This window comes from Vanessa cardui, chromosome 15 (genome assembly GCF_905220365.1).
Source record: "Vanessa cardui chromosome 15, ilVanCard2.1, whole genome shotgun sequence".
NCBI classification, from domain to species: Eukaryota; Metazoa; Arthropoda; class Insecta; order Lepidoptera; family Nymphalidae; genus Vanessa; species Vanessa cardui.
The window spans coordinates 1020737-1047993 of NC_061137.1; the positions used below are offsets into that span (position 1 = coordinate 1020737).

General features: G+C 32.2%; 1 protein-coding gene across 1 annotated transcript in view; it reads left to right on the forward strand.

The window, feature by feature from the left end:
- The window catches only part of LOC124535625 (neuroglobin-like), a 154513-nt gene that overhangs the window by 74224 nt on the left and 53032 nt on the right, over window positions 1-27257 (forward strand). Inside the window, exon 3 of the mRNA XM_047111899.1 lies at window positions 11030-11580. Coding sequence (XP_046967855.1) covers window positions 11393-11580 — 188 coding nt within the window. The 5' untranslated portion in view covers window positions 11030-11392. The remainder of the gene's footprint in view (window positions 1-11029; window positions 11581-27257) is intronic.

The following is a 27257-nucleotide window of genomic DNA, read 5'->3' on the forward strand; positions in this document are numbered from 1 at the left end:
GGCTGTACGATGTATTTATTTAAAATGCTTCTGCTAAACTGTAGTAATATTTATTTTTGTGTAATATTTAGTTTGAAGGTTGAGTGAGCCAGTGTAACTGGCAGAAGGAACATAATATCTAACTAAATAGAATATAACGAGAGTTGTACTTTTAAATATTATCTATTATAGTGAATATGGTAACTCAAAATATGAGTTCACTGTTCCTAGCATTTATTCCAAGCAATCAGATCTAGCTAGGTTATCCCCGAAGTTGTCTCTTATGAACTTAACGTTATACAGTGCACATTAATATGAAATGTAAATGTTTAAGTAACCCGCATTAATATCCGTTGTGTAATTTTAAAGATCTAAGCATACATAGGGATAGACAGCGGTGAGCGACTTAATTTTATGTTATGTAATAATAATTATTATTTTCAAGTTAGAGTCCATTGAAACACTGTTTATATGCCAGTGCTCGATCATTAAGCCATACAAAAATATGGTTCACAAGACTTAATACGAATAAAATTAATAACTTACGGTTTTATTAACCTACTGTTTTATAATAATGAATTTATGCAAAAACGATAACACATTAATACTCAGTTGTAAACGAAGTAAAAATACATCACAAATGAAATTAACAACTAATAACATTTCCTTTGACAGTACACGATAATTTAGTTTAGAACCTTCACGCGTGTTAAGCTCAAACACGACACACCGTAACCTATTTAGCTACGCTGAATAACTGAACTATAAGGCATAACTTTGTATGCAAAAATGAACTCTATTTCATATTTTATGACTAAATTGACGCAACAAATTGCTGTGTGCGAAACAAGATTATACGTATATTCGAAATGACATTGCAAAATGTATTTAGGACTGGCTCGTCCCGACTTCGTAATGACAAAATTGATGTTAAATAAATTAAAAAAATAGAGATTTTGAAAACTCAAACTCAAATTCCTTTATTCAATATGGAAGTATTATACTTATAGATAGTCAAATTTAACGCTACCGCTGTTTCGGAAAAGAAAATACCATGACGATAGAAGAACTGGCGAAAGAAACTCATTGGTTGGTTTTTTGAAATATTTATTTACATATATTGAATACGATTAAAAATAACAAGGAGTCGAGAAAATTGAGTGACCTGTTCTTTAATTGAGAAATTTAAAAGAGTATTATAATTTTTAGTCTCATGATTATAAAAAAGTCTAGATACGAATAACAGCATGACACTTGGCTCAGATAAAATTCAGGATATATTTCATTACATTTGGTTTAACCTTTTAGGAGTAAACTTACGAACACACGGCGAATTATTAAATACCAATATATTATGATTTAAAAAGTGAATTTGGTTTTTATATCGCCAAGTTTTATACCTTATTTTCAGCTGATTGATTCTTGAAACTTCCCCATCAAAAGCCTTGTTCAAGCTTTGTCTTGAACGATATGCGTGTCCCGTAACGATCGATTTAGGTATTGAGACATGAAACCGGGGCAATCAAATAAAACCGAATAGTTGAACATGCGCATTTATTTATTAGTACAATTTTCTATTATATTTTAGCTTCGTTATAAACTTATCAATTATACGACGACCTCCGTGGTCAACTAATACTAATATCAAACGTTTTTCAGCATAACCAGATGTATCAATGCTTTGATTGTATAAATATAGTATAGGACGAAACAATACAAATAATTTAAAAATAACAATCAAAACATTGTACAGTCTAGTCGGTTTTTGAACAATGGTTCAAAATGGTTTGTAACATTACTCAGTAATGACAAAAAAAAGTAAAGTAACACGAGATGAATTATAAACACAAATTAGGCACATATATAGTGGTACTTACCTGGGTTTGAACCCGAAATCATTAGTTAAGATGCACGCGTTCTAACCACTGGGCCATCTCAGCTCTCTTATATTTTATATTAAATATATTTTTTTTTGAAATAACTAGCAAGATTCCCATCGTTACTGTTTTTATATATAATAGATAGACTGTTAAAAAGTGGTAAGTAGTTAACTCTCATAGAGGTTGATGCGGTAAATTTTAACAGTTCCTTACATCAATGCGCCAGTCAACCTTGGAACTGAGTGTGTGATTTATGCCTGTAGTTACACTAGCTCACTCATCCTTCAAATCAAAACATACACCTCAATCCTATGTATCACTGCTTGGTGATAGAATAGATGAGAAAGTGGGCTAAGCAGACGAACTATCACAGAACCTCATCAAGTAAATAAAGTCTTTAGATGCGTAATATAGTTATAAATTATACATAACTTATTTAAATATTCAATAGAAGTGCAAACTTTACCTAAATACGAATAAACTTAAAAAGTATAAGTAATTATGGGTACTCGGTAGTTGCCAAGACTTTCAATAATTTTCGTCTTAACTCAAATTTGCATTTGTAGTGTTACTTTAAAACAATCTAGCAATACTATTAATTAAGAGTACGTTTCTTTAATGCCTTACTTATACAGAAACTTCTAAACATACAACCAACAAGCCTAGTGCATATGAATGCATAATATGTGTGTATTATTAAAATTATTCGAAATTTGATTTATCGATGTTCTTTTATTTTTTAAACAATTGTTTCAAATAATATGCATCTGATGTGAGAAAGAGAGAGAAGATAGTGTCAATACAATTCAACGCTAATGACGCGGCAATGATAAGTACCATAATTACTTGTATCAACATTGGTAAGCCAGCGACAATGTACACAATACAATTAGACCGTGTTCCGTAACTTACCATCAAAGCAAGATATATCGACTTTTTGGCTAATAAGCGTAGCTGAATTATTTAAAACTCGATGATTTTTAATACATTTTATAATATTATAGGCTTATAAATTCAACCAGCTTACCGATGTTTACAACCCTCAATTTTGTAGATTCATTTATAACTTATTCATGGTTACCATTATACAAAGTTTTAAGTCATTAAAATGAAATACAAAATACACATTCGGTTCAAAATTATCTTTTATATATTAATAAGATAAGATTCTATAACAATCAATTCTTAAGGGCCTAAGACATAGGAGATTAAATAAACAAAAATTGTCTGTTATAATATGAATGGACACTGATCGAAATCAAAATACATTTTATTCAAGAAGGCTTTTTCAAGCACTTTTCATTTTAGAAACTATATCAAGTGAAGCAACAACCAGTGCTAAAATGAAAAAGTGCCTACTGTTGAACATTTTATTGCACTTCAATTACACATAAGTGCACGATAAAAAGGATTTACAGCCGATATCGATAAACTATTTGTGAGGCAGGAGGGAGGCATCCGCGTAATATTCACACTGCGGCTAAACAGTCATCAAAATAAATTCTTGAGTCCACAAAGATAAGTAACACTAAATGTACCGCTGATATATTTCCTATGTTATTGGGGATAAAATATAAAGCTTATAAAACTACGGTGCTGCTATAACTATGGCAGAAGTCCAGTTTAGCGTGGTATAATTAAATGTATTTTGTAAGATGTTTCGAAATAAAACACACAATAATTTTTTTCAAATACCTAACAAAGGTATTTGAAAAAATTTATTAGGCTTAAACCAAATGTTCCATATATACGAGAAGGTTTGCGAATTAATTATAAAAAGACAATAACTCCATCTAATTTCCTTTTGTGTCATCAATATCGACGACCTCCATGGTCGAGTGTTGTGTAAACCGGTTTTCATGGGTACGCCACTCTGAGGTCCCGGGTTCGATTCCCGGCCGAGTCGATGTAGATAACCATTAGTTTCCTATGTTGTCTTGGGTCTGGGTGTTTGTGGTACCGTCGTTACTTCTGATTTCCATAACACAAGTGCTTCAGCTACTTACATTGGGATCAGAGTAATGTATGTGATGTTGTCTCATATTTATTTATATTTATTTATAATATCTAAATAAAGAAATAAAAAAATCAATGCTCAAGTATTACTTCTTAGCGGTAGAACATATGGTGATTGATATTTAGACAGGTAGCCTTGCTATTGAGCAAGGCGGGTATTGACCCGCCACCGAGTAAATACCTAGTAAAGTACCTAGATTGTTATGCTATTAATATAAATATTAATAGATTATTAGATTTTTCTTCTAATGGGTAATTATATTTGTACAAGAAAATTTCAAGAACATCATAATGTTTTGGGATATAGAAGAGATCTTTAGTTGAATAAATTCAATTTGAATTGTAATTTTTACATCATGACTTTTATAATCAATCTCATCTAACAAGGATAACAAATTATCAAAAATATATCATAGCATATTTCGTAAGTTCATATAGATCGTAGAGCGTTGTAATGATGATGATAATATTGTCCTGAGCATTTTCGGTGGGGCGGATAATCTCAAGGGAAGCTAGTCAATTACGTAAGACGTATTGTGCACGAGTGTGTGTGCGCAAACACAGAAGCAATCTCTATTATATCACTTATAATCCAAAGGGACGAACCCCAATCAATTCTTATTGATCTGACCTGTGATTTGAAGTATATCGACCAAATAGTTTGTACAATTACCTGACGTTCAACCTGCTTCAGTAGGTACTAATCATTATTTATTCCACTGCCAAATGACTCGAATTAGTATGGTTGTGTTCCAATCGGCTAGTGTAATAAAAACACATATAATATAATAGGTTGGGGAAAAAGTTTCTTCGTATTTTATATGAAAATTCAAAAAGTTTTTTTTATAGTTTATTTACATTTGACTAAAGTATGTAGGTGCCATTTTGTTCCATAACTTTTTGCCATCTTGTTGGTAGTGATATGATCCCATTGCTGTAAAAAATTTGGGGCTTCTGATCGAAAAACTGCGACAAGTGGTTTTGGCAGTCCTCTCGTGATGTTAACCTGACACTGCCTAAGGAATTCTGCAGAGACCGAAACAGATGAAAATCCGAAGGTGCAAGGTCAGGACTATACGGCGGATGCATTAATACCTCCCAGCCAAACTCTCGTAATTTTTGTTGAGTGGCTAAAGATGTGTGAGATCTAGCGTTGTCATGGTGAATAACCACACCCCTTCTGTTGATCAATTCTGGCCACTTTCTCTCAATTTCTTGCTTCAATCTCATAATTGTTTGCAATACAGTTCTGAATCGATGGTCCTGCCGGGCGGTAACAGCTCATAATGAATGATGCCCTTCCAATCCCACCATACACGCAGCATTACCTTGTTGCTAGTTAATCCGGGTTTTGCCACAGTCTGTGAAGCTTGACCGGCCTTTGACCACGATCTTTTTCGCACGTTCTTGTCGTATGTGATCCACTTTTCATCACCAGTTATCAGCTTCTTCAAAAATGGTTCGGTTTCATTACGTCGTAATAAAGAATCACAAATGAGTACACGGTTCATTAGGTTTCTTTCAGTGAGTTCATGAGGCTATATATATCGAGCTTTTTTGTGTACCCAGCTTTATTCAAATGAGTCAAAACCGTTTTGTGGTCAATTGCTAGTTCTTCAGCTACATCGTAACTACTAATATGCCGATCTTGCTCCACTTTTTCAAAAATGGCATCAATTTTGTCCGTAACAGGGCGACCAGAGCGAGATGCATCTTTGATATCAAAATTTCCGGCTTGAAAACGCTTAAACATTTTCACAATTTTTTTTCGCGGCTTGAGTTGCATTTTTACCTTTTTTATAGTAAAATTTTAAAATGTATCGAATTTCTTCTTTAGATTCACTCATTTTAACAACAACAAAAACAAATGAAAATCACACAAATTCCTAATTTGAATTTGGAAGTGCCTTCTTTAAAATTAAAACTTTTTAATGATACCAAAACCAGCCAGATACAAATGGTATAGCCAAAGAGATTTTATTACAAGTTCATACATACTATATGCGAAAAGACTTTTTCCCCAACCTAATATCATCGACGACCTCCATGGTTGAGTAGTATATTTTATGGTATAGGTTGGCGGACGAGCATATGGACCACCTGATGGTAAGTGGTCACCATTATCCATAGACAATGACGCTGTAAGAAATATTAACTATTCCTTAAATCGTCAATGCGCCACTAACCTTGGGAACTAAGATATTATGTCCTTTGTGTCTGTAGTTATACTAGCTCACTCCCTCTACAAACCGGAATACAACAATACTGAGTACTGTTGTTTGGCGGTAGAATAACTGATGAGTGGGTGGTACCTACCTAAACGGGCTTGCACAAAGCCCTACCACCAAGTTATACCTAACATATTATTACCAACACATAAAAGGCGAGCGAAGCCGTGAACAACAACTCTTATAGAATATATATTTAATTAAATTGCCTGATTTCCCAAATACAATGAGCAATAGAATATAATTGATTTTCGAAACGTATTCAATCGAAGCGTTGTAGCGTAGTGTACACCGTTTACAGTTTTTATTTAATTATAAGCGACTGTATTTTTTATAAAACAATGTATTTTGTGTAAGGGTTCATCGTTTGTTGTGTCTGTTGATAGTTCAGACGATGTTGAAGGAAAAGATCGCTGTTTCCAATTTCCCGCTATTGAGAAGCTCTATTATTTTTGTTCATTTTTATAGATTTTTTGTCTTACATATAACTTTGCGTTTACGCTCCAGATATTTAAATCATTTGTAATCTCAAAAAATATTTATACAGGCTATATATAAAATAAAATTTCAGTTTAAGACTTCCTTGAAAAACCTTGTTAGTTTATGTTTTTTTTTTTTTTTTTTTATGGCATAGGTGGCAAACGAGCAGGAGGCTCACCTGATGGAAAGTGACTACCACCGCCCATGGACACCTGCAACACCAGGGGACTTGCAGGTGCGTTGCCGGCCTTTCAAAAAGGAGTACGCTCTTTTCTTAAAGGTTCCCATGTCGTATCGGTTCGGAAAAACCGCCGGCGAAAGCTGGTTCCACAAAGTGGTTGTGCGAGGCAGAAAATGTCTGAGAAATCGCGCTGTTGTGGATTTTCGGACATCAAGGTTCAAATGTTTACAATATATTTTTTATAATCTTATTAAACTTCGTAGCAAATATTGACCATTCCTTACCTACATTGTCCATGCGCCACCGACCTTGGGTTCTAAGATATGATGTCTCTTGTGCCTGTAGTTATCGAAAATAAAATGAATTAATTTCATCCAATCAGCAAAATACCTTGTATAAACATGAAAAATTTCCAATATGCGATATTGGAAACTTACTATATATTTCCCATCAACGACAAGGTAATTAAAATACTATAGGTACATACAATAATATGCAGACGATAAGAAAGGGATTTTTGTTAATTTAGTTTTGTAAATATCTATGTAATTAAATTGGAGTATAAGAGTAACTATGCGGTATAAATTATATTTCAAGCCGAGGATAGTTAAATATTTAATATGATTTTATGAGCTGACGAATCAAAAGTGCTCGCAAACGTCTGTTCGAATAAAGGATATTTTGATTTCATTTCATCCTATTTCATCTCGGCTAACTTTGCTGCCACAATGCCTGAACTGTGTCCGACGGACGAATTAATCTTGTTAATAAACTCCCACGGTAGTAAGTAATTAAGTAACCCAACGTAGATAAGACGAAACACTTCTTCGGTGGAATTAGAATAAGATTCATTGTCAATTGTATTTCGGTATTTTTAGAAAGCGTCAAGAGATTCAAATAGGCAAACAATCTTCTAAAACAATTTGAATCTACAGATGGACTGTTAGTTTGTATTGCTTTAGATTACGAGCTCATGTGTTTGAATCCTTGCAAAATTTAAAAGTATTAAGATTTTCTTCCGAATAATCCGTATTGGTAGAATGTCGAAAACCACGGTATTCTCTCGTTTGGTCACACTAATTGTCATCCACATGAATTATGAAAATTGCACACTTAACTGGTCTTCGTGAGTAAGATAGTATCAAATAATAATGATTCGATATAATATACAAATATTTCACTTTAAGTAATATATGCACTAATGAAAGCAAGTGCTCAATATAATCTATTGAATAATGTCCTGACACAACCGTTACGAGTAATACCATTCCTTTTAATTCAGCAAAATGTACTTTTTGGGCCTTTAATAATTACAATGATAATTGTAAATAAATATAAATTAAAAAGCAGTTAATGTAAAATGGTGTAAACGACTATTACAAAAAATATATTATAATAAATATATATAATCAGACTACGCAATTCCAGACACGTTGATAACATTATTTTGATACACTTCAAAAACTGGTTACACTCGAAACTGAAATAGAAAAAAAAAAACGTTGTAAACGGATTATTTACACAAAGAACAAAAGGTACAGTGCAAAGATATCATTTGGAATTAGTGACGAATATTATTTACATTTTTTCGCTTTAGAATTTTTCGTTACGGCCCCGGCCGCTAACATTGTTTCCCTGATATGAGTCGGGGCAGGTGTCATCGCTTGTAAAGTCCCATCGGGCCCGTCCCCGTTTGTAAATTATATTTTTTGATATGAGTGATTAGTCATGTTACCGTTTTGTCACCTCGTGCGCTACAGACAATCAGTGACGATATTGTTTTAACATTCTAAAAAATAAAGTCGCTTACCCTGTGTATGCCTAGATCGTCAAAATTACACAACGAATTTTGATGTAGTTTCTTCAGAAAATAGATTGATTTAAGAGGACGGTTTACATGAATAATACATGCATAATATAACAGAGAAACATTCAATATTTAAGAGGTTTCTAAAAAGATGTCGCAAATTAAATTTGTTTTTTTTTTTCACTGACATTGTAAGCGCCGACATAGATCAAAATAATTTACAACACCTTAAAAATGTCTTTAAAAAAGTCCGCAATGTTATTTATACATATTAAGAAGAAATACTCGCTTATTTTCGAAGCGATTTAAGCAATACAGCAGTAACTCTTATTTAATTAAGTATCTTAACAGTTAAGTTTTTACAGTTCGTAAATAAAATTAATAAAAAATACGTTGAAACATAGCAGTTTTTATTGTCTAATGACAAAAAAATGTGATCGTTGTGACATACCATTGAGATATTCTGTAGTGTATTTAGTACCAGCATTGTTCACGTGCGAAGCTGGAACGAGTCGTAAGTAATTAATATGTGAAAATATACAGAGAGAATTTGGGATTTGTTAACGTTTACGGTAGTTTCATGAGTTTGACACTTTGATATGATCAAAACGATTATGCTGTCGATAAACCACACATGATTACACTCATATGTGTATCGAACATTGTTCAGAATACATCTCTATAAAGGCTAGGCTATAATAATAAAAGTTTTCACAAAGAAGAACACTTTAAATATATTTCTTTGTTTTCATTTTTTCTTTAAAAAGTTTCGAAGCATTTGATTCCTATATTATGGTAGATTAGTTTTCGCTCAACTTGTGAGACTTACTAATATTTTTGGAAGTTTTTGATAAATTAGCACGCATTGCATTATTAGTATAGGGTTTTGCTGTTTTGTTCTTAAATTGGTCACCACGCATACTATATTATACAATAGGCTAACTGACAATGCGAAAAATAAATTGTGTATTATTGTAATCAGTGTATATTATGAGTTAAAAAATGGTTATTTACTAATGAAAGTTAAAAATAATACTTAATTTATTCAAAAATCAATAAAAATGCATTTTTTCAAACGTGACACAAATCGCTCCTGTAAAAGTCACTTTCTTGTCAACCTTGCTTTTCTACTATATGTACCACAAATTAAAATAGAAGAAAGTGACGTCACCGACCTCATTGCAGCGCCATATTGTCCAAGTAGCGTTTTTGCGCTCTATTTAAATATGGAATTTTTAATATGATATTTTTCGGCAAATATGTACTAGAAATAAAAAAATCAAATTTTACTGGGTTTCTTAACCTCTACTAAATATTATAAAATGGATTTTAAAAACCAGTCAAATAGCCTATTATCACTAATACGAATGTACGACGACAGTTAATTTAACTTGATAGACGCGTCGATAACAGATTTATGATTTCAAAATGTATTTTTTAGTCTTACACCACATTCATAATTATTTTTTCCAGTGATAACATTATTTAACTCTAAGTAATATGGTCGATAGATATTAACGACCTTTTAATTTGACAGAACCTTGGGAAAATCAAGATCTTCAGTGTTAACTTAATAGCTTAATGAAGTTGTACAATGGTACAAAATATTAATGTATACAAAAGTTTTGTATTTGTGTCAGTGTTTATTTCAATTGTCAGAGAGTGACAAGCGACACTAATTACAATATAAGTTATGGCATTTAAATTACAAAGGTAACACGCATCAATAAGCTGTTTCGACGTTTCAGAAGTGAGATACGTAATCTAACAGAAATGTACTGCTGGTTTACTTACGTTCACACATAATCGGAATGCGTAGTTAGCGCCTTCAACAGAAACCAATTATACATTTCGATCGCGGTGCGATGTATAAATAAACTGAGTATTTATTGATTTCTATACAGGATGTATAAAAGTATAATTGTACTTTACTGACATACTCTGTTATTAAAATCGTGTTAAAAATTAACATGCGGATACAAGTGTTATTATGAAATTACTCGAAAAAAGAATATTTTTATTTAAAAATCGAAGCTGATTTTTTGTGTCTTTTCTTATGCAACAATATTCCCATAGGAGTTTTTAAATTAACTTGCACCTTAGTACTCACAAGTGTGCAAACGATTATTTATTTATGGCTTAAATTTTATCATTTTGTCCTTGCATCAAAAAATTACGAGATAATAATAAAGATAACTGATACATACAACAAATAACCTTAACTGGATATAAAGAAGATTCAAAATTGATTGTAATATTTTAAATTTTAAGATGTTCTTATATTTTATTTGGAACATATAAAATTTGTATGTGTGCGTATTCCATTTATGAATGCATTTCAATGTGAGAAATACAAATATCAATCGTATTATTGTCGTGATAAGTTACAATAGCGGTCATTACTAGTCGGTTTCGTCCCTTTTAAAAGTTATTATTAAGCAATTTTCTCTTTCCACAGGTAGCGGGACCAGAGATTAGATTAGATAACTAAAGATGTGCTCCGTGAAATCGCCACGACATTCTCCGTTGAGACGCGGACTGAATTTTAATACGTGAATGTCTGAAATTAAATTTTAAAAGACAATATTATGTTTGAAACTTTATAGTGGAAACAATGAATTGAATTCAGCTTAATAATTTCATATAACGAAGTATAAAGTGACACTTAACAGTGCTTGTGAAGTGACCTAGTTAAACAAAAGCAAACAAAATAAAAATGTTAGTGATGTTATAATAAAAAGGAGTGTTTTTGAGTAATTGGAAGTTATAGTAGGTATTTTTAAATGGTGATGTCGAATTAGTGAAGTGATCGAGTGTAGCAATGGGTTGCCAGCTGGGTAAGCTAGCTGCCTCTGAGCGGAGGACCAACAACCAGGTCTTGGGCGATGGACCGCCTCCAGCGACGGACCCGAGGCTGCCTCTCACGGCCAAGCAGAAGTATTCGATGCTGGCCTCGTGGAAAGGAATATCGAGAGCGATGGAGAAAACGGGCATATGCATGTTTATAAAGTAAGTCCTTATTTAACGAAAAATAATTATATTATTTAGTTAAGAGAAAAATGATTTTAAAATAGGAATACTTTCGAAAGAACACATAACTATATTTAGTGTATAAGTTTATTTGACCTTGAAGTTTTTTTGCTATTTTAGCTCCACAATTGTATAATATTGAACGAACAATTTACATTATTCTAATTCATATTTAGCATATTGCGAGAGATTTCTCTAAAGAATATATTTTGTATAGGACATGTGTGACTAATATTAGACACAGCAAATCTGTCTACGATGTGTTGGAGTTCAACGACAAAGGATTAAAATGTGGATTTTTTTTAAATATTTGAGTTATTTACAGGTTTAGTTATGTACTTTTGTTTATATGTACAAAATACTGAACATCACTTGAACACGCCATTGTGTCTTATGAATGAGGAATCCTTCAAAATTGGAGAATTCAAATAGACCAAGCGAGATGGCAACAAAAAAAAATTGAAAAAAGAAAAATATTTTGGTATATTGTGTATACATATACATTTATTAAAAATCTGTTATATACAGACACCCCATTTTATAATATATATAGATATATACGTGTTACCTAGTGACTAATCGAGAATAATAAAAAGCAAAAAAGGCATCGTGGTGCCTATGATTAGCGGTACACAAACAGAAATGTTTAATTCTGCATTAAACCGTTCCAGTTCACAAGCAAAGATAGTACATTTTTATTGGTATAAAAAATAAAAATATGATGTACCTGAACTCAACATAGATTCCTAGAGTGTTCTTAATAAAAGTTCTCGTCAATTATAGAACACTATTAGTTTTAAAGTGATCAATTTCCTGAACAAAGTCAGTGAATGCCCTGAATAATAAATAAGTTTTCCGAAATTGAGAAACGTGACGTTCCCTTTATTCGTCTTGCTATAAGATCAAGAGTATTGAGCAAGGGAATCTGATCACAATAGTGAAATGCATGTGATTTATTAATAAATATATGTCCCATTGGTCGAAATGCGGCCGTATTTAGTATTAAATTGGAGAAAAAAAACCTTTCTTTCCTTTCTAATTATTTTAGGTCAACTAACAATTAAAATGAAATCGGTTGACAACCCGAAGAGAAAAAGGTACTGACCTGTTTTGTTTTCTGCCTATTTATATATGGACTAACGACCCACCTCAGTTTCAAACGGATGTAATTTATTATTAAAGAAAACAATATAATATAAACATTTTGCACCCTCAGTAATAATGTATCATTATTCATTCTACTAATGAAAAGCAATCAAACATTGGATTTTACTAATTGTATGAACAATGTATTTTGATAAAAAATATTTAGAATTTACTTGAAAGATAGTCTATTTTTATATCGCGATATATTTGATATTTATTTGATAATTATAAAGAGATTTTTGCGAAACGAAGAAGATAGATGAAGTCGCGAATGAATTATTATTCATTCAAGGCTTGTTGTGATTAATGTCACAACAGCTAATCTTTAAGAACTACTCTTAGTGCAGGATTTCTTAAAAGAATGAAACAATTCATGGAATAAAGATTAAAAAATATTGATTTCACAACGAAGAATATACACACGACAATGCTACCAAATTAAGAAAATCCTCTAATCAGCTCGGAACGCTTATTAAACTAGGTTCAATTTAACATACGATATATATTCATAATCCTAATAAATATTAAAAGTTACATCACTACTTACCACTGCAAACAGCATACCATTTCTATAATAATATCTTTAATTTATGAATACTTAATTATGTAGATATATATTCCCACACTAGTTTTACCGGCTTTTCGTGGGGGCTCCGGTGTTCGAGGTCTCCGGTTCGAGGCAAAATCATCAGGATGATAGGTTGTATATCTACGACGTTTACGCAACAAACAAACTCACTCACCTTTTTATTAATAATATTGGGAAGAATTAAGCAGAAGCTACTAATTTTACACGAAGATTTGAAAAGATTTTTGAAGTTGCTGTATATGTATAATCGTGAAAATATCATAGAGTTTTAGTAGAAATGCTGTAATACGGACTTGATGAATGTATGCACGCGAGGTTAAGACGCTGCGTCGGTGTGAGATATTAAGGGCACGTGTTGTGTTCATGTGTGTGTGCCATACACAACATGAATTCAGTTTAATGGGATGAAACATGAAATGAACGGTTTTAATGAAATTTACACTCTGTTTATCTTCCATTGCTTGTATAAAACCGCTTCTATTTTTTAGAAGAAGTTTTGGAGATTCCATCAAGCCGCTCGACTTCAAATTTCCTTTCAATTATAACTAAGTTACAAAATCATAAATGAAAATGAAATACGTTAAAATTCAGCTTAATTTTATTATATATTCGTGAAAATGTAACATAACAGTCGATAGAGCTATCGACTGTGGTGTTACTCAAATTTATGGCAGACGATAGCAGCCATATTGACATAAATATTTGTTTTTTTTTTCTTTTAATTACTGAAGTCAACTAACGAAGGAGGTTCTCAATTCAATTGTATATTTCATACTTGTTACCTTAGAACTGCGTCATATGTGAACCGCTTGGAAATATATATTTTTTTTATTTGGGTGGTTATAGTTACCGGGTCCATTTAAATCTGAAGATGGAGCTCCACCAATAAGTGTGAAAATAAAGGTTGATAATTTATTTTCTCATATTATTAAATTTAAATTTTTGTCGAGTTATGTATGTTATAATATAATCTTACAATAATAAATTATAAAATAATGTTTGGAAACTCTAGATATCTGTAAGAGCGAGCTATTAACAGCACGCAAAGAGCACATGTGATCCTGACGTGTTTGTTATACCGGGAACGCGATTCGGAGCGAGATAGTTGAAATAATAAATATTTTGAATAATGCTAAGAAAATGTTCCATTTAAATCTGCTTACAAATTTTCAGATGCAAATAGTTTTGTAAACTGATTTGTGTCTGTATACATTTGTGCTATTTTAAAAAAAAAGATGTTCTTAAAAATCGATTTTAAAAATCGAACATTAATTTGTAATATTTTAACGTATAGACGCATGGAATCTTTTTCTGCGTTTGAAACGCAACGCAAAATAATGGATAGACTCAACAATTTGCAAACAAAAATAGAATTTACTAACATTGCAATAATATTCAATTTAGAACAAATGTAAAATTATGTTAGGTTTGGATTTCAATAAATGAAATTATAAATATCGTTCATATTAAAATATAATATATTTGTTTGTTTGGTTTTATTTTTATCTCAAATTTTAAGTATTTGACATAAAAATAAAACCAAACCTTTTATTTAAATATTTAATTCAATCTATTCCAAGTTTCAAAAATGTAATAAGTATTGTAATCAGATTTCAATAAAAGAAGATCTAAACTTTTTTATATATGATATATTTACTGTACAAGCAAATGTACCACTTGAAAAGTGGTCACACCACCCCCAGATCACGCCAATGTCTCCTTCAGACTTCATATTCTATCTTTAGCCAGAACTGGTGGTACATGTAATTTAATACTGATTACAACAACAGCCTGTAAATTCCCACTACTGGGCTAAAGGCCTCCTCTCCCTTTTGAGGAAAAGGCTTGGAACATATTCCACCACGCTGTTCCAATGCGGGTTGGTGGAATACACATGTGGCAGAATTTCTATGAAATTTGTCACATGCAGGTTTCCTCAAGATGTTTTCCTTCACCGCTGAACACGAGATGAATTATAAAGACAAATTAAGCACATGAATCAGCGGTGCTTGCCTGGGTTTGCCGCAATCATCGGTTAAGATGCACGCGTTCTAACCACTGGGCCATCTCGACTATTTATACATACTATACTCTTTATATACACTAATACTGATTATTTATTATTACAAGTACTCAGAACAACCTATTGAATCTTACTTTGTACTTCTAATTCTTAACAGATTAACCATCAGCTCAAAAAACATCTTTTCAACACAAACTTCCTAAATAGTCCAGATTAAGTTGCCAATTCAAATTTCCTAACCATTGTTCGTTGAACTTGGCTAACTTAAATGATTTTTCCCTCTTTTCTGTTGTTAATATCGACGTAAACTTCACAAGCGGAGTTTGAGCTCATGCCGCCTACGAAGATTCCTTCGCAAAACTTATTTAGATTATAGGGGCGCGAGGAAATATCAAGTAAAATCTCTAAGACCCGTATTATAAATATATTGTTCCCTATTTTATTTGAAGATATGCAGTATTTTAGTTAATACATATAAGCGTGGGTGAATCCAGTGGCTGAGTTAGTCTAAACTTAAGCAGTCTCCGCCCAAACAGAACAAAAAATAGTGCAATTAATAAAATGATGTAAAAAGTAAACGGTATAGTAACAGCCTGTAAATTTCTCACTGCTGGGATAAGGCCTCCTCTTCCATTGAGGAGAGGGTTTAGAACATATTCCAACACGCTGTTCCAATGCGGGTTGGTGGAATGCACCCGTGGTAGAATTTCGATGAAATTAGACACATGCAGGTTTCCTCACGATGTTTTCCTTCACCGCCGAGCACGAGAAGAATTATAAACACAAATTAAGCACATATATATTATAGTGGTGCTTGCCTGGGTTTGAACCCGCAATCATGTGTTAAGATGCACGCGTTCTAACCACTGGGCCATCTCAGCTCATAAACAACAACAACAACAACAGCCTGTAAATTCCCACTGCTGGGCTAAAGGCCTCCTCTCCCTTTGAGGAGAAGGTTTGGAACATATTCCACCACGCTGTTCCAATGCGGGTTGGTGGAATACACATGTGGCAGAATTTCTATGAAATTTGTCACATGCAGGTTTCCTCACGATGTTTTCCTTCACCGCAGAGCACGAGATGAATTATAAAGACAAATTAAGCACATGAAACAGCGGTGCTTGCCTGGGTTTGAACCCGCAATCATCGGTTAAGATGCACGCATTCTAACCACTGGGCCATCTCGACTCTCGACAGCTCATAAAATGATGTATAATTTATTAATCGAAATTATTTTGATCGTTATATGCCAGATTCTCAAGAACGTGATTGAACAAAGGTTGGTCAGATTATAGAATTTTATTCTTTTCCATATACAGTGCTTTTCAATATTGGAAGATTTGTACTAGTAAGTGCTAAACATATTAAGTATTTCAAAAGTTTAAACAAAGTTTCAACACTTCTCAACTGTGTGTGCTATATAGAACTGTGCACACAGAGTACCTAATGCTACAGAAAATATAAAAAAAGAAGAATGACACGGTAATGCTACAATAACATGTCAAACGGTACGCGTAGTAAAATTAATAAAGTTCGTGAATATATAACTTTATCATAAAATTTGAGTACTATGTGTTTTTTTGTTATTTAAATATATGGATTTATTTGTAACAATCAATAATCTCTCATCTCATAAGTCCATTTAAATAGCTTTTTTCATTTGAGTTAATATAATATGTACACATGAGTCATTGTAGTGATTTTGTGTTTATAATTCATTTTGTGCTCAATTTCGACGGAAAACATCGTGGACGAGTGTCCGAGGAAAATTTCGTTCCCTACCAAAAGTTTCGTGTTCTTGTCCTAAAAAGATTTCCATTTATTTATTTCATTATATCGCCAACAATAAATCTACTTAAACATTTTTACCGCATAAAAATTTAATGCGTTATATACTTACATATATCCCGCTGAGTTTCTTTCGCCGGTTTTTCTCAGGTCCGATGTGTTAAAGTCCGAACGGGTAGTAGATTGTTGACCATCAATAAGAAAGTATAACACTTCTATATTGAATAAAGATTTTTGACTTTTCATTTAACTACCAATTGAATGTGTTTCGCTTACATGACTAAATAAGAATTCCTTGATTTGTTTCGGGTTCAAAAAGTAAAGTTAGTTTAAGTAATAAAAGCAAATATTTAAGAGATAGAGTAAAATATAAACAGGAGAAAGGTCGCCTGATAGGGTTACATTACACTTTTCCTAACGTTTTTAACTACATCTACACAAGTATATCTATACAAGTAGATGCATGTAACTAACATAGAATGCATGTTACACTATGGAATATACATATGTATAGCTGCGTATATGAACGGGATAATTTCAATACACCTCCTTCCGTAATGCAGGTTTCCAGGTCACTTGTTCTCGTTCGTTATTATCAAATTATATAGTGGCCTCGTAAAATTTCCTTGTTTATACAAGGGTACACTTCAAATTTAATTAAGGAATTATGTTTTAAAAGTATGAAGAGCTATTAAAAGTGTATGAAATATTTTTTGATTCAATGTATGAGTATTTTTGCATTATTTTACGAGACCAAATGTATAATTACTTTACTACTTTTATCCATTCTGTGATTAAAATTATTAGTAAAAAGATCACTTGTAAGGCTTTATGCAAGCCTATATGGATAGGTTCTACCCAATGAAAATTAAATCTATTGCCAATAGCAAAACTTTGTATAGTTGTGTTTCGGTTTTAAGGATGAGTGAATCAGTGTAACTACAGGGCAAGTAAGATAGCATCTAAGTTCACAAGGTCGGTGGTGCATTAGCGATGTAAGGGCTCATTAATATTTCTTATAGTGCCATTATCTGTGGGTAGCGGTGGCCCCTTAGGAGACTCATTTGTAAGTGTGAAATAAAATAATCGATATATACTAATTTCGGACGGATGGTTCAATATTACATTATATTGTAAAATACCAGTTTTGTCAATAGTCTAAATTACGAACGAAACTACGAAGCGCTCATATAAAATTAATATTAAACCTCTTTTGAAAGGTACTCCATCTTCTGGTAAACATTATAAATATAGCTGTATAGTATTTAAGACCGGAATTAAAATAAAAAAACTAAACATTTCTTTTATTAATATAAATTAGCTGCGATTATCTTGTTTAATTCGAATTAAAACAATCGTTGAAATACTATCGTAAATATTGAGCTGATTCGGATAAATCTTGCATTAATTTGCTTTGCAGCAAGCTACGATATCTTATAAAAACTCCCATTTAGTTATTTACTAGATTCGTTAATTCTCACAGGATATATAAATTGAATTGGGTATAATCAACATTGTTAATTAAAAAGAGATACTACATCCCGAATCAAAGGAAGCTTTATTATTTGTAAATTAAAGATTCAAAAACATTTGTACGAAACTACATGTACGAAAAAAACTATACCTATATTGTTTTTGTTCAGATTATAAAACAATAGAACGTTAAAGTGAATTCCAAGAAGTAACTAATAATTTGTTAATACGTCACAGATTTTCTTTTTATTATATAGCTTGGCGAACGACCTCCATGGACAAACGAGCTGTAAGAAATATTAACCATTCCTTACATCGCCAAAGCGCCACCAATCTTGGGTAATAAGATGATTTGTCCCTTTTGTCTGTAATTATAATTACGGCTTAATTATGGATTACTCACCTTTCAAACTGGAACACAACAATATTGAGTGCTGCTGCTGTTTGATGGTAAAATATCAGATGACTCTCTGGTGACAGCCAGCTTGCACAGAGTCTTAGAATCAAGTAAATTAATGATGAAAGTGACACTTAGGACGTTTTAACAAAGAGATGCTTCGTTCCGCACTATCGGGAAATCATAAATCACTATAATGCTTCACGTTCTCCAATCGTCCTTTGTTTTAATCTAATATTTTAAAATTCATATTAAATATGATATTCAGATGTTTTTTTTTTAAATTTATTTTTGAATTACGAATAAATCGTTACTTTATTTTATTTTTTAATTTCGTGGTTACATTTATTCATTTATTAGAAGTCAAACGAAATTATTTTAATTAATATAATAATTAATTTTATTTTAGATAAGTAATAATTATCTAATAAAGTATAATAATCGAATTTATAAAAAGGTTTAATTTTAATCCCAATCATAAAAGAATTTAATTATCTGTGCAGACAATAATAGATTAAAACATTAATTATGCCGTACCATACAGCGAAATAACGCTTGAATGAACGAATGTTATAATCGAATCATTCATCTGTTCTAGGATCAATACATTCAGACACGCCACACACAGAATAGCTATTATGATTGGAATATGAGATTATTGAGAGGTGAGATAGCTCAGTAGATAGCATGTATTTGAAATTCAGATTAATGGTTATAGTTCATCTTTCATTCATCAGATCATTTACCGAACACTCAAGCCCTTATTATAATAAATAATAAATAAGGTTTTATATGTATTTTTATTTTAATGACATAAGTATGCTTTCGGACAATTGAGCCAGTACATAGTCCAAACACATTGGCGTTGTAAAAAATAATATTTCTTACATCACACCAATGGGTCAAGTATCAAGTATTGTTATTTGGCGATAGAGTTTTTGATAAGTGGGTGGTACCACCAAGTATTTTTAAATATAACTCATTCATTCCATTCCTTCGCCAATGTACTGCCAACCTTGGTAAAAAAGCTAGATCCCTTGTGCCTCTGGATACACGTTAGTTATTTAGTACCTTAATTATAATTAATGAATTATTATTAATTCGAAAGAACTGAGATGGCCCAATGGTTAGAACGCGTGCATCTTAACCGATGATTTCGGGTTCAAGCCCAGGCAAGCAACACTATATATATGTGCTTAATTTGTGTTTATAATTCATCTCGTGCTCGGCGATGAAGACATGCGTCTTGTTTCATCGAAATTCTGCCACATATGCATTCCACCAACCCGCATTGGAACAGCGTGGTGGAATATGTTTCAAACCTTCTCCTCAATGGAAGAGGAGGCCTTAGCCCAGCAGTGGGTAATTTATAGGCTGTTACTTTACTTTACTATTAATTCGAAGTTCTTTACTCGTATTAATACCCCCTGTGGAATAAAAGTTTAATATCAAAGGACAAGATATAAAATACGTTGCATCACCCAAACCGGAAATTATTAGATCCACAAAGGTGCATAGAACTTAAATGCAACTACGATTTTATGCTGTAGGATATTTTTACGTACAATTATATATACTTATTATACGTATTTTACATTACTTGGTGTTAGGGCTCTCTGGGTTGGGCTGGTTTGGACTTTTTTTATGGTATAGGTTGGCGGACGAGCTAATGGGCCATGGTAAGTGGTCATCATCAGCCATAGACAATGACGCTGTAAGAAATATTAACTATTCCTTACATCGTCAATGTGCCACCAACCTTGGGAACTAAGATGTTATGTCCCTTGTGCCTGTAGTTACACTGGCTCACTCACCCTTCAAACTGGAATACAACAATACTGAGTACTGTTATTTGGCGGTAGAATATCTGATGAGTGGGTGGTACCTACCCAGACGGGCTTGCACAAAGCCCTACCACCAAGTAAGGACTCTGGTACAAACAACATAATTGGAATTGTTAAGTTCCAGTTTGAAGGGCAAGTGAGTGATATTCATTTATATTTTAATAGACAGATCAAATTTAAGAAAAAAGTTGCGAGATAACCTTACAACATTATCCTGCAAAAAACTACTTATTATTATAATAAACCGATATGGTCCGGTAATGTCTAATGTCATGTCTTAATCAATGATTGCGGGTTCAACACTTGGCAAGCAATATTGAATTTCAATGAAATTCTGACACAAGTGTATCCATTAGCGCAGTGTGGAATAAAGTTCGAACCTCCTCCGCGTTAAAGAGAAAGGAGGTTTTAGCCCACACAAGTTTTTTTAAGTGCATTCCCTGCCGAACACGAAATGATCTATGAATATTCTATCTACTAGAACGTAATACATAAACATTGCCTCGATTCCACGTGGTCGAGATTTATACAGTAACTACTTTTAGTTCACATTTGTATATATTTAAGCATTTAATGTTATTAATTCTTATGTTAATAATAAAATAAGAGTATACACAAAGTAACATATATTTTTATACCAACACACCAGGTTTTCTTTTTAAAGAATTTTTATTTTGTATATAAACCGACGTGAAGTTCAGAAAACAAAAATAGATTGCTTCGACTGTAAAAACATTCGAGGAATTTTCGAGCGCTTACACTGAAAATAATTTATTTTTAAAAATAGAAGCCCATTTTATCTTTATAAAAATTAAAATCGTTCTTTTTAATAAAATAAAAACTTTAAGTGCAAAATAAGAGTAATAAAATAATTTAATTAATACATCCTTCCTGGGGCACGGTATTCGATTATTTAATTGAACCCACTGTTATTTTTTATTGAGATTTAATTTGTTTTTTTTTTTAAATTATAAGCTAAGCACAGTTCTAATACCTTGTATGAATGATAAAAAAGCGAAGACTTATTATTTATTGATTTCCAAGCGTATACATTTATTTGTACAATATCGACAATTACTCTGTAATTAAAATTATGGAAAGACGAATTCAAAGACTATTCTTTAGAAATCGGTGGCATTACATTTAATTCAACGACGATTTAAAAGTGCTTTTTGAGTCCGATTTCCGATTTAAAGAACCAGCGCGCCGGACACGCTGGAGAGATACTCTTAAAATATCTCATAAAATAGCTCCTCAACACTGTAAAATGTTGAAATGGGTATTGCATTTGAGTTACCATACTCACATTTTAAGTTGATTTCATAATTTAAAAAAACATAATTTAAGTACCACATAGTTTGTGTTTGCAGGTAGTCTTTTAGATTGTGTAACAATAGTATAGGATGACCACCTACATTGCAGGTGTTAGGGGCGCCGACCAGGGCGCCAAATTTGAGAGGTGCCGAGATTTGTAGTCTTCTGCCTTTCATCCCACTTAAATTCCTAAGAATATGCATTGAGCCGATCATCTACTCGTTGCAATTATGGAGGCTACATACAAAAGAAAAATCGTCCCATGTTTTCTAAGGGCTGTCTTGTACCTTCCCATTATCAAAAAATCAAAATCAAAATAATCTTTATTCAAGTGGGCTTTTACAAGCAATTTTGAATCGTCAATTAACAATTAAGTGAAGCTACCACCGGTTCGGAAAGTAGATTCTACCGAGAAGAACCGGCAAGAAACTCTGCAATTACTCTTTTTCAACATTTAAAATTAACATATCCTGCGTGGAAATCAACAGGTATTAATTCCACGCTTTTTTATCATGTACAAAATCTTGTATCGAGTATTACGCCTTTTTTACCAATGTATTTTTTTTTATAAACGATTTGAATTTACGAAGTTTCCTTCCTACTCTTGTCATATAAAAAGGTGACTAGATAGTTAAGGCCGGTCCTGACCACCTAACTCTATCGAAGATTGATCAAACACGTGTTCTCTAAAACACGCGTTAAAACATTCCCAAATCTTTTAAACATAACAATTTAAACAATCAAAATTATTTGCATTGTATCGTAGGACGAGTACTAATGAATAATACTTGAATTATAAAGTGCAGATTTCATAGATTCCAGAGTAAAACTTGAACGATCGATGTAATGTAAAACTCCCTACCGAGTACATGTAATAGTCTTGCTAGCGGCCGATACGGAAGCGTCCGCCGTCTGCCAATTTCCTCTCTGATTACGTTCACATATTCCAAGCGATCTCATAAAGTATCCATCATTATAAGCATACCATATCGTATGACAATCTAAGCACTATTAATTTTAACATTATAAACAAACGATGTAATAATGATGCAAAATATATTACAGAATTTGTTTATTTTCGACATCACATTAGAAACTTCTAAAATTATCGGTGTTTCTTTATTACACTATTCATATATTATATACAAAATCCTTTCTCTCGAATCACTCTATCTATTAAAAAAAACGAATCAAAATCCGTTGTGTTACTTTAAAGATATAGGCATACATACGGACAGACAGCGGTAAGCGACTTTGTTTTATACTATGTAATGATTAACGAAATTTGTAATTATAGGCGTTCATATCAAGATACCTAATCTGACATCGATTTATTAGTATCTTACTCTCAAGTCTGGACTTAATCTCCAGCACCTATACTCCTTTATATTTTATTCCTCTCTAGAGTATGTAATATTACCAATGCTGTCTCTCTCTGATTCATGCATTCAATGTATGATTCCGTTGCATCACGTTAATTCCATGTACAAGTCGTCACGTCTTTGGTTAAAATAACCCCTCAAGATATTCTGCAAGTCAATGCAGGTTTTATTTGCGACCGGCAGTGAAGTCTTTCGACATAGCAATTAAAATCCGAGCCGGTTTTGTTTTTCCGACCCAGTTGCTGTGACCACCCAGTGCCTTTATTAGAGTAGTCTGTAGAGTGACAAGTCTTTCGGAAAACTGGGGACTGAACATGTAAGTTTTTACAAATTTGGGAACAAAGCTCTTTCACATGACTTATATTATATACTTATTAGAGTGAACTGATAGAAATCAACACATAAGGAAAAAAATGACCTTCCTCTCTCTTTCTGTCTATTTCTATCTCTTTCTATTTTTATATACATATATAATATATTTGAACTTATTTTTTAACGTTTTAATACACTTACAAACTACTATGTTTTACATTATGTCTATTATGTTATACATAATATACATATAGTGAAATGAACTTCATTCGGACCGCGTGTCCCAAGACGCCTCTCGTTATCATGACCTTTTGTTTTTGATTGTGATAATTTTTATGGTCAATATTTACTTTAGTAATTTATTATTCAATCAGAGGCGAGATAGCCCAGCGGTTAGAACGCGTGCATCTTAACCGGTGATTATGGGTTCAAACTCAGTCAAGCACCACTGAATATTCACGTGCTTAATTTGTGTTTATAATTCATCTCGTTCTCGGCGGTGAAAGAAAACATCGTGAGGAAACCTGCATGTGTCAAATTTCATCGAAATTCTGCCACATGTGTATTCCACCAACCCGCATTGGAACATCGTAGTGGAATATGTTCCGAACCCTCTCCTTAATGGAAGAGGAGGCCTTAGCCCAGCAGTGGGAAATTTACAGGCTGTTACTTTACTTTTTTTTCTACTTTTATTCAATCAAGTAGTACGGCAACTTACAACTACAGCCAAAGGCCATGGAGCTACTACGTGTTCGAATTTCAGATGGTAAAACTAGTTCAATATCTGTTTGAAATCCTAGAAATAGCCCGGAAGTCGATGTTGTTACGCTTCTATCAAGTAAAGCTTGATTTTGCATCTGTCCTTCCGGTCGGGTCGAATCTATCCTGTTAGGCTAGGAGAGGGAATAAAATGTTTACCTGTGTCTATGGGAATAATTGAACACTATAAACTTGTATATATGACTGTTCTCCTCTAAGAATTAAAGGTGTAGCTGTGTGTGGTTAATATATACATATATAAATTTATGAAATACATGTTTTGTTACCATAAAGCTGGTGATATTCTTGCATATTAAATTCTTGAACCTAATATTCCTTACCATGCCTTACGAACCTTTTGGTGATAAACGATGGATTCAGTTTTACTGTTTCTATTATAACAAAATTTCATAAAATACTAAATTCAAATATATGATCGATGTATTTTATACAATTCATTTTGAACAAAATGTTTAGAACTTCACACTGCTCCAATACACCTATCAAGTTTTATTCAGCACTGCTTATTGGCCGTATAACAACCAATAAACTTTAACGCCGTAAAATATATCAACCAATATCTACATCACCAATGCGCCACCAACCATGACATCCAACTCCGATGTTATGTCCCTTTTGTCTGTAACTTTAGCTCATTCAACTTTCGAACCGAAACACAACAATCTAAATATTTGTAGGTTTGGTAGTAATATCAGTGACGATTCGCATACAGGTTTAAACAGCATCAAGTAAAGCCAAAATTTATACAAACAAATCTAATCTTGACATTTTTTACTCAACTTAATCTATTATTATGTTACTTAACATTAGGAGACCGTTTGAAGAACCGTAGACTTTTTGCAAACACAGAAATTGCCAAGTTTACCAGTGGAAGTAGCTTTTTATATCTACTACTATAAATACCTACGGTAAATTTTTCCAGTGAAAATGTCCAGTACTATCTACCGTATCGTTTATTATGTTTAATTAGTATATTTTAGTATGCAAAAAATATTTATTTTATTCATATTTTAACGATTTATATCAAGCATATCTACATAAAAATACTCACAAAATTAGTATATTATATCTCCATAAAAATACTCATAAAATTAAATATATAATAATTTCTAAAGTTATTAATTTCGGGATATTTACCATGTTTTTTCTTTTAATTGGGTGCAGTCTCGTGAACAAGACATTCGTAGATAATGTCGAAGTATCGAGCTCTACCGAATAAAAATAAAAAACATGGTAAATATCCCGAAATTAATAACTTTAGTAATAAAAATAACCATGTTAATTTAAAGTCTTATACATAATAATTAGTAAAAATTAAAAGACAGATATTTGATTAATTTAATTTTCTATCCCCAAAATGCTATTCTTTAATGTGGTAACCGTACTTTTAAAACAGATCGCAATAAAGCTCTGAACAGCGTATTATGCCTTCAATATGGCTAAAGTAATGTTTCCAACTGCATTGTTTCTTTATTTATTTATCACTAACTAGCAACCCGCCCCGGCTTCGCACAGGTGCAATCAAAATCAAAATCAAAATATACTTTATTCAAGTGGGCTTTTACAAGCACTTTTGAATCTTCATTTAACAATTAAGTGAAGCTACCACCGGTTCGGAAAGTAGATTCTACCTATTCTATTGATGATATGACATCACAGTAGAAACATCTAAAATGATCAGTGTTTCTTTACTAAATTGTCCATGTATTATATATAAAAACCTGCTTCTTGAATCACTTTACCTTTTAAAGAAACCGAATCAAAATCCGTTGTGTAGTTTTAAAAATTTAGCATACATAGGGATATAGAGACGGGGAAAGCGACTTTGTTTTATACTATATAGTGAAGAATATTCAATTACATTTGTACCTAATAGTATTAAGATGATGGATTTGTTTATTAGTAATAGATAAAGTCGGAAACTACGAAACCGAATACATAAGTATTTCATCATTAGATGATAGGTTATCTAGAATCATTGTTTTATTTCAGTATTGATAAGATTTATTGAGCAAGTGTACCACACGGCCAAAGGATCACCTAGTTTAAACAAATAATAAGATCCTATGTTTCTAAATTCGTTTAGGGATTAATAAGTTTATATTTAGCATATTTAAGACACTTTTAACTTTACTGTCTCATAAATTTAAATCATTTGTAAAAAATACATTGTTAAAGAAGGCATATTATTCAATTCAAGATACTTTTGATTTTGCTTTCATGAATACCTTATAATTGATATATCTAAGGGAAAAGTTAGTTCTTTAATATTTTACAAAAAAATTAAAGTATCGTAAGTGTAATATAATAGGAGAAGGCTATGTCCAGCAGTGAATAAAAGCTGATGATGATAATAATGAAGTATAATATAAATACAAACTAAACATAAAACAATGTACAAACATTAGTTTTGAAAATACATGTGTATGTATTGAGTATCTCGGGGGATATTCTGAAACGAATTCAATTTAAAATCGGTCTTTGCTTTAAGTAGAATTGACAAGATAGATTTGTAAAACGACTATTCTTATTTTCCTTCGATATTTCTTGTATTTTTGAAGTCGATCTTCTTTTGGTTATCATTGTTATTCAAAGTAAAATGATT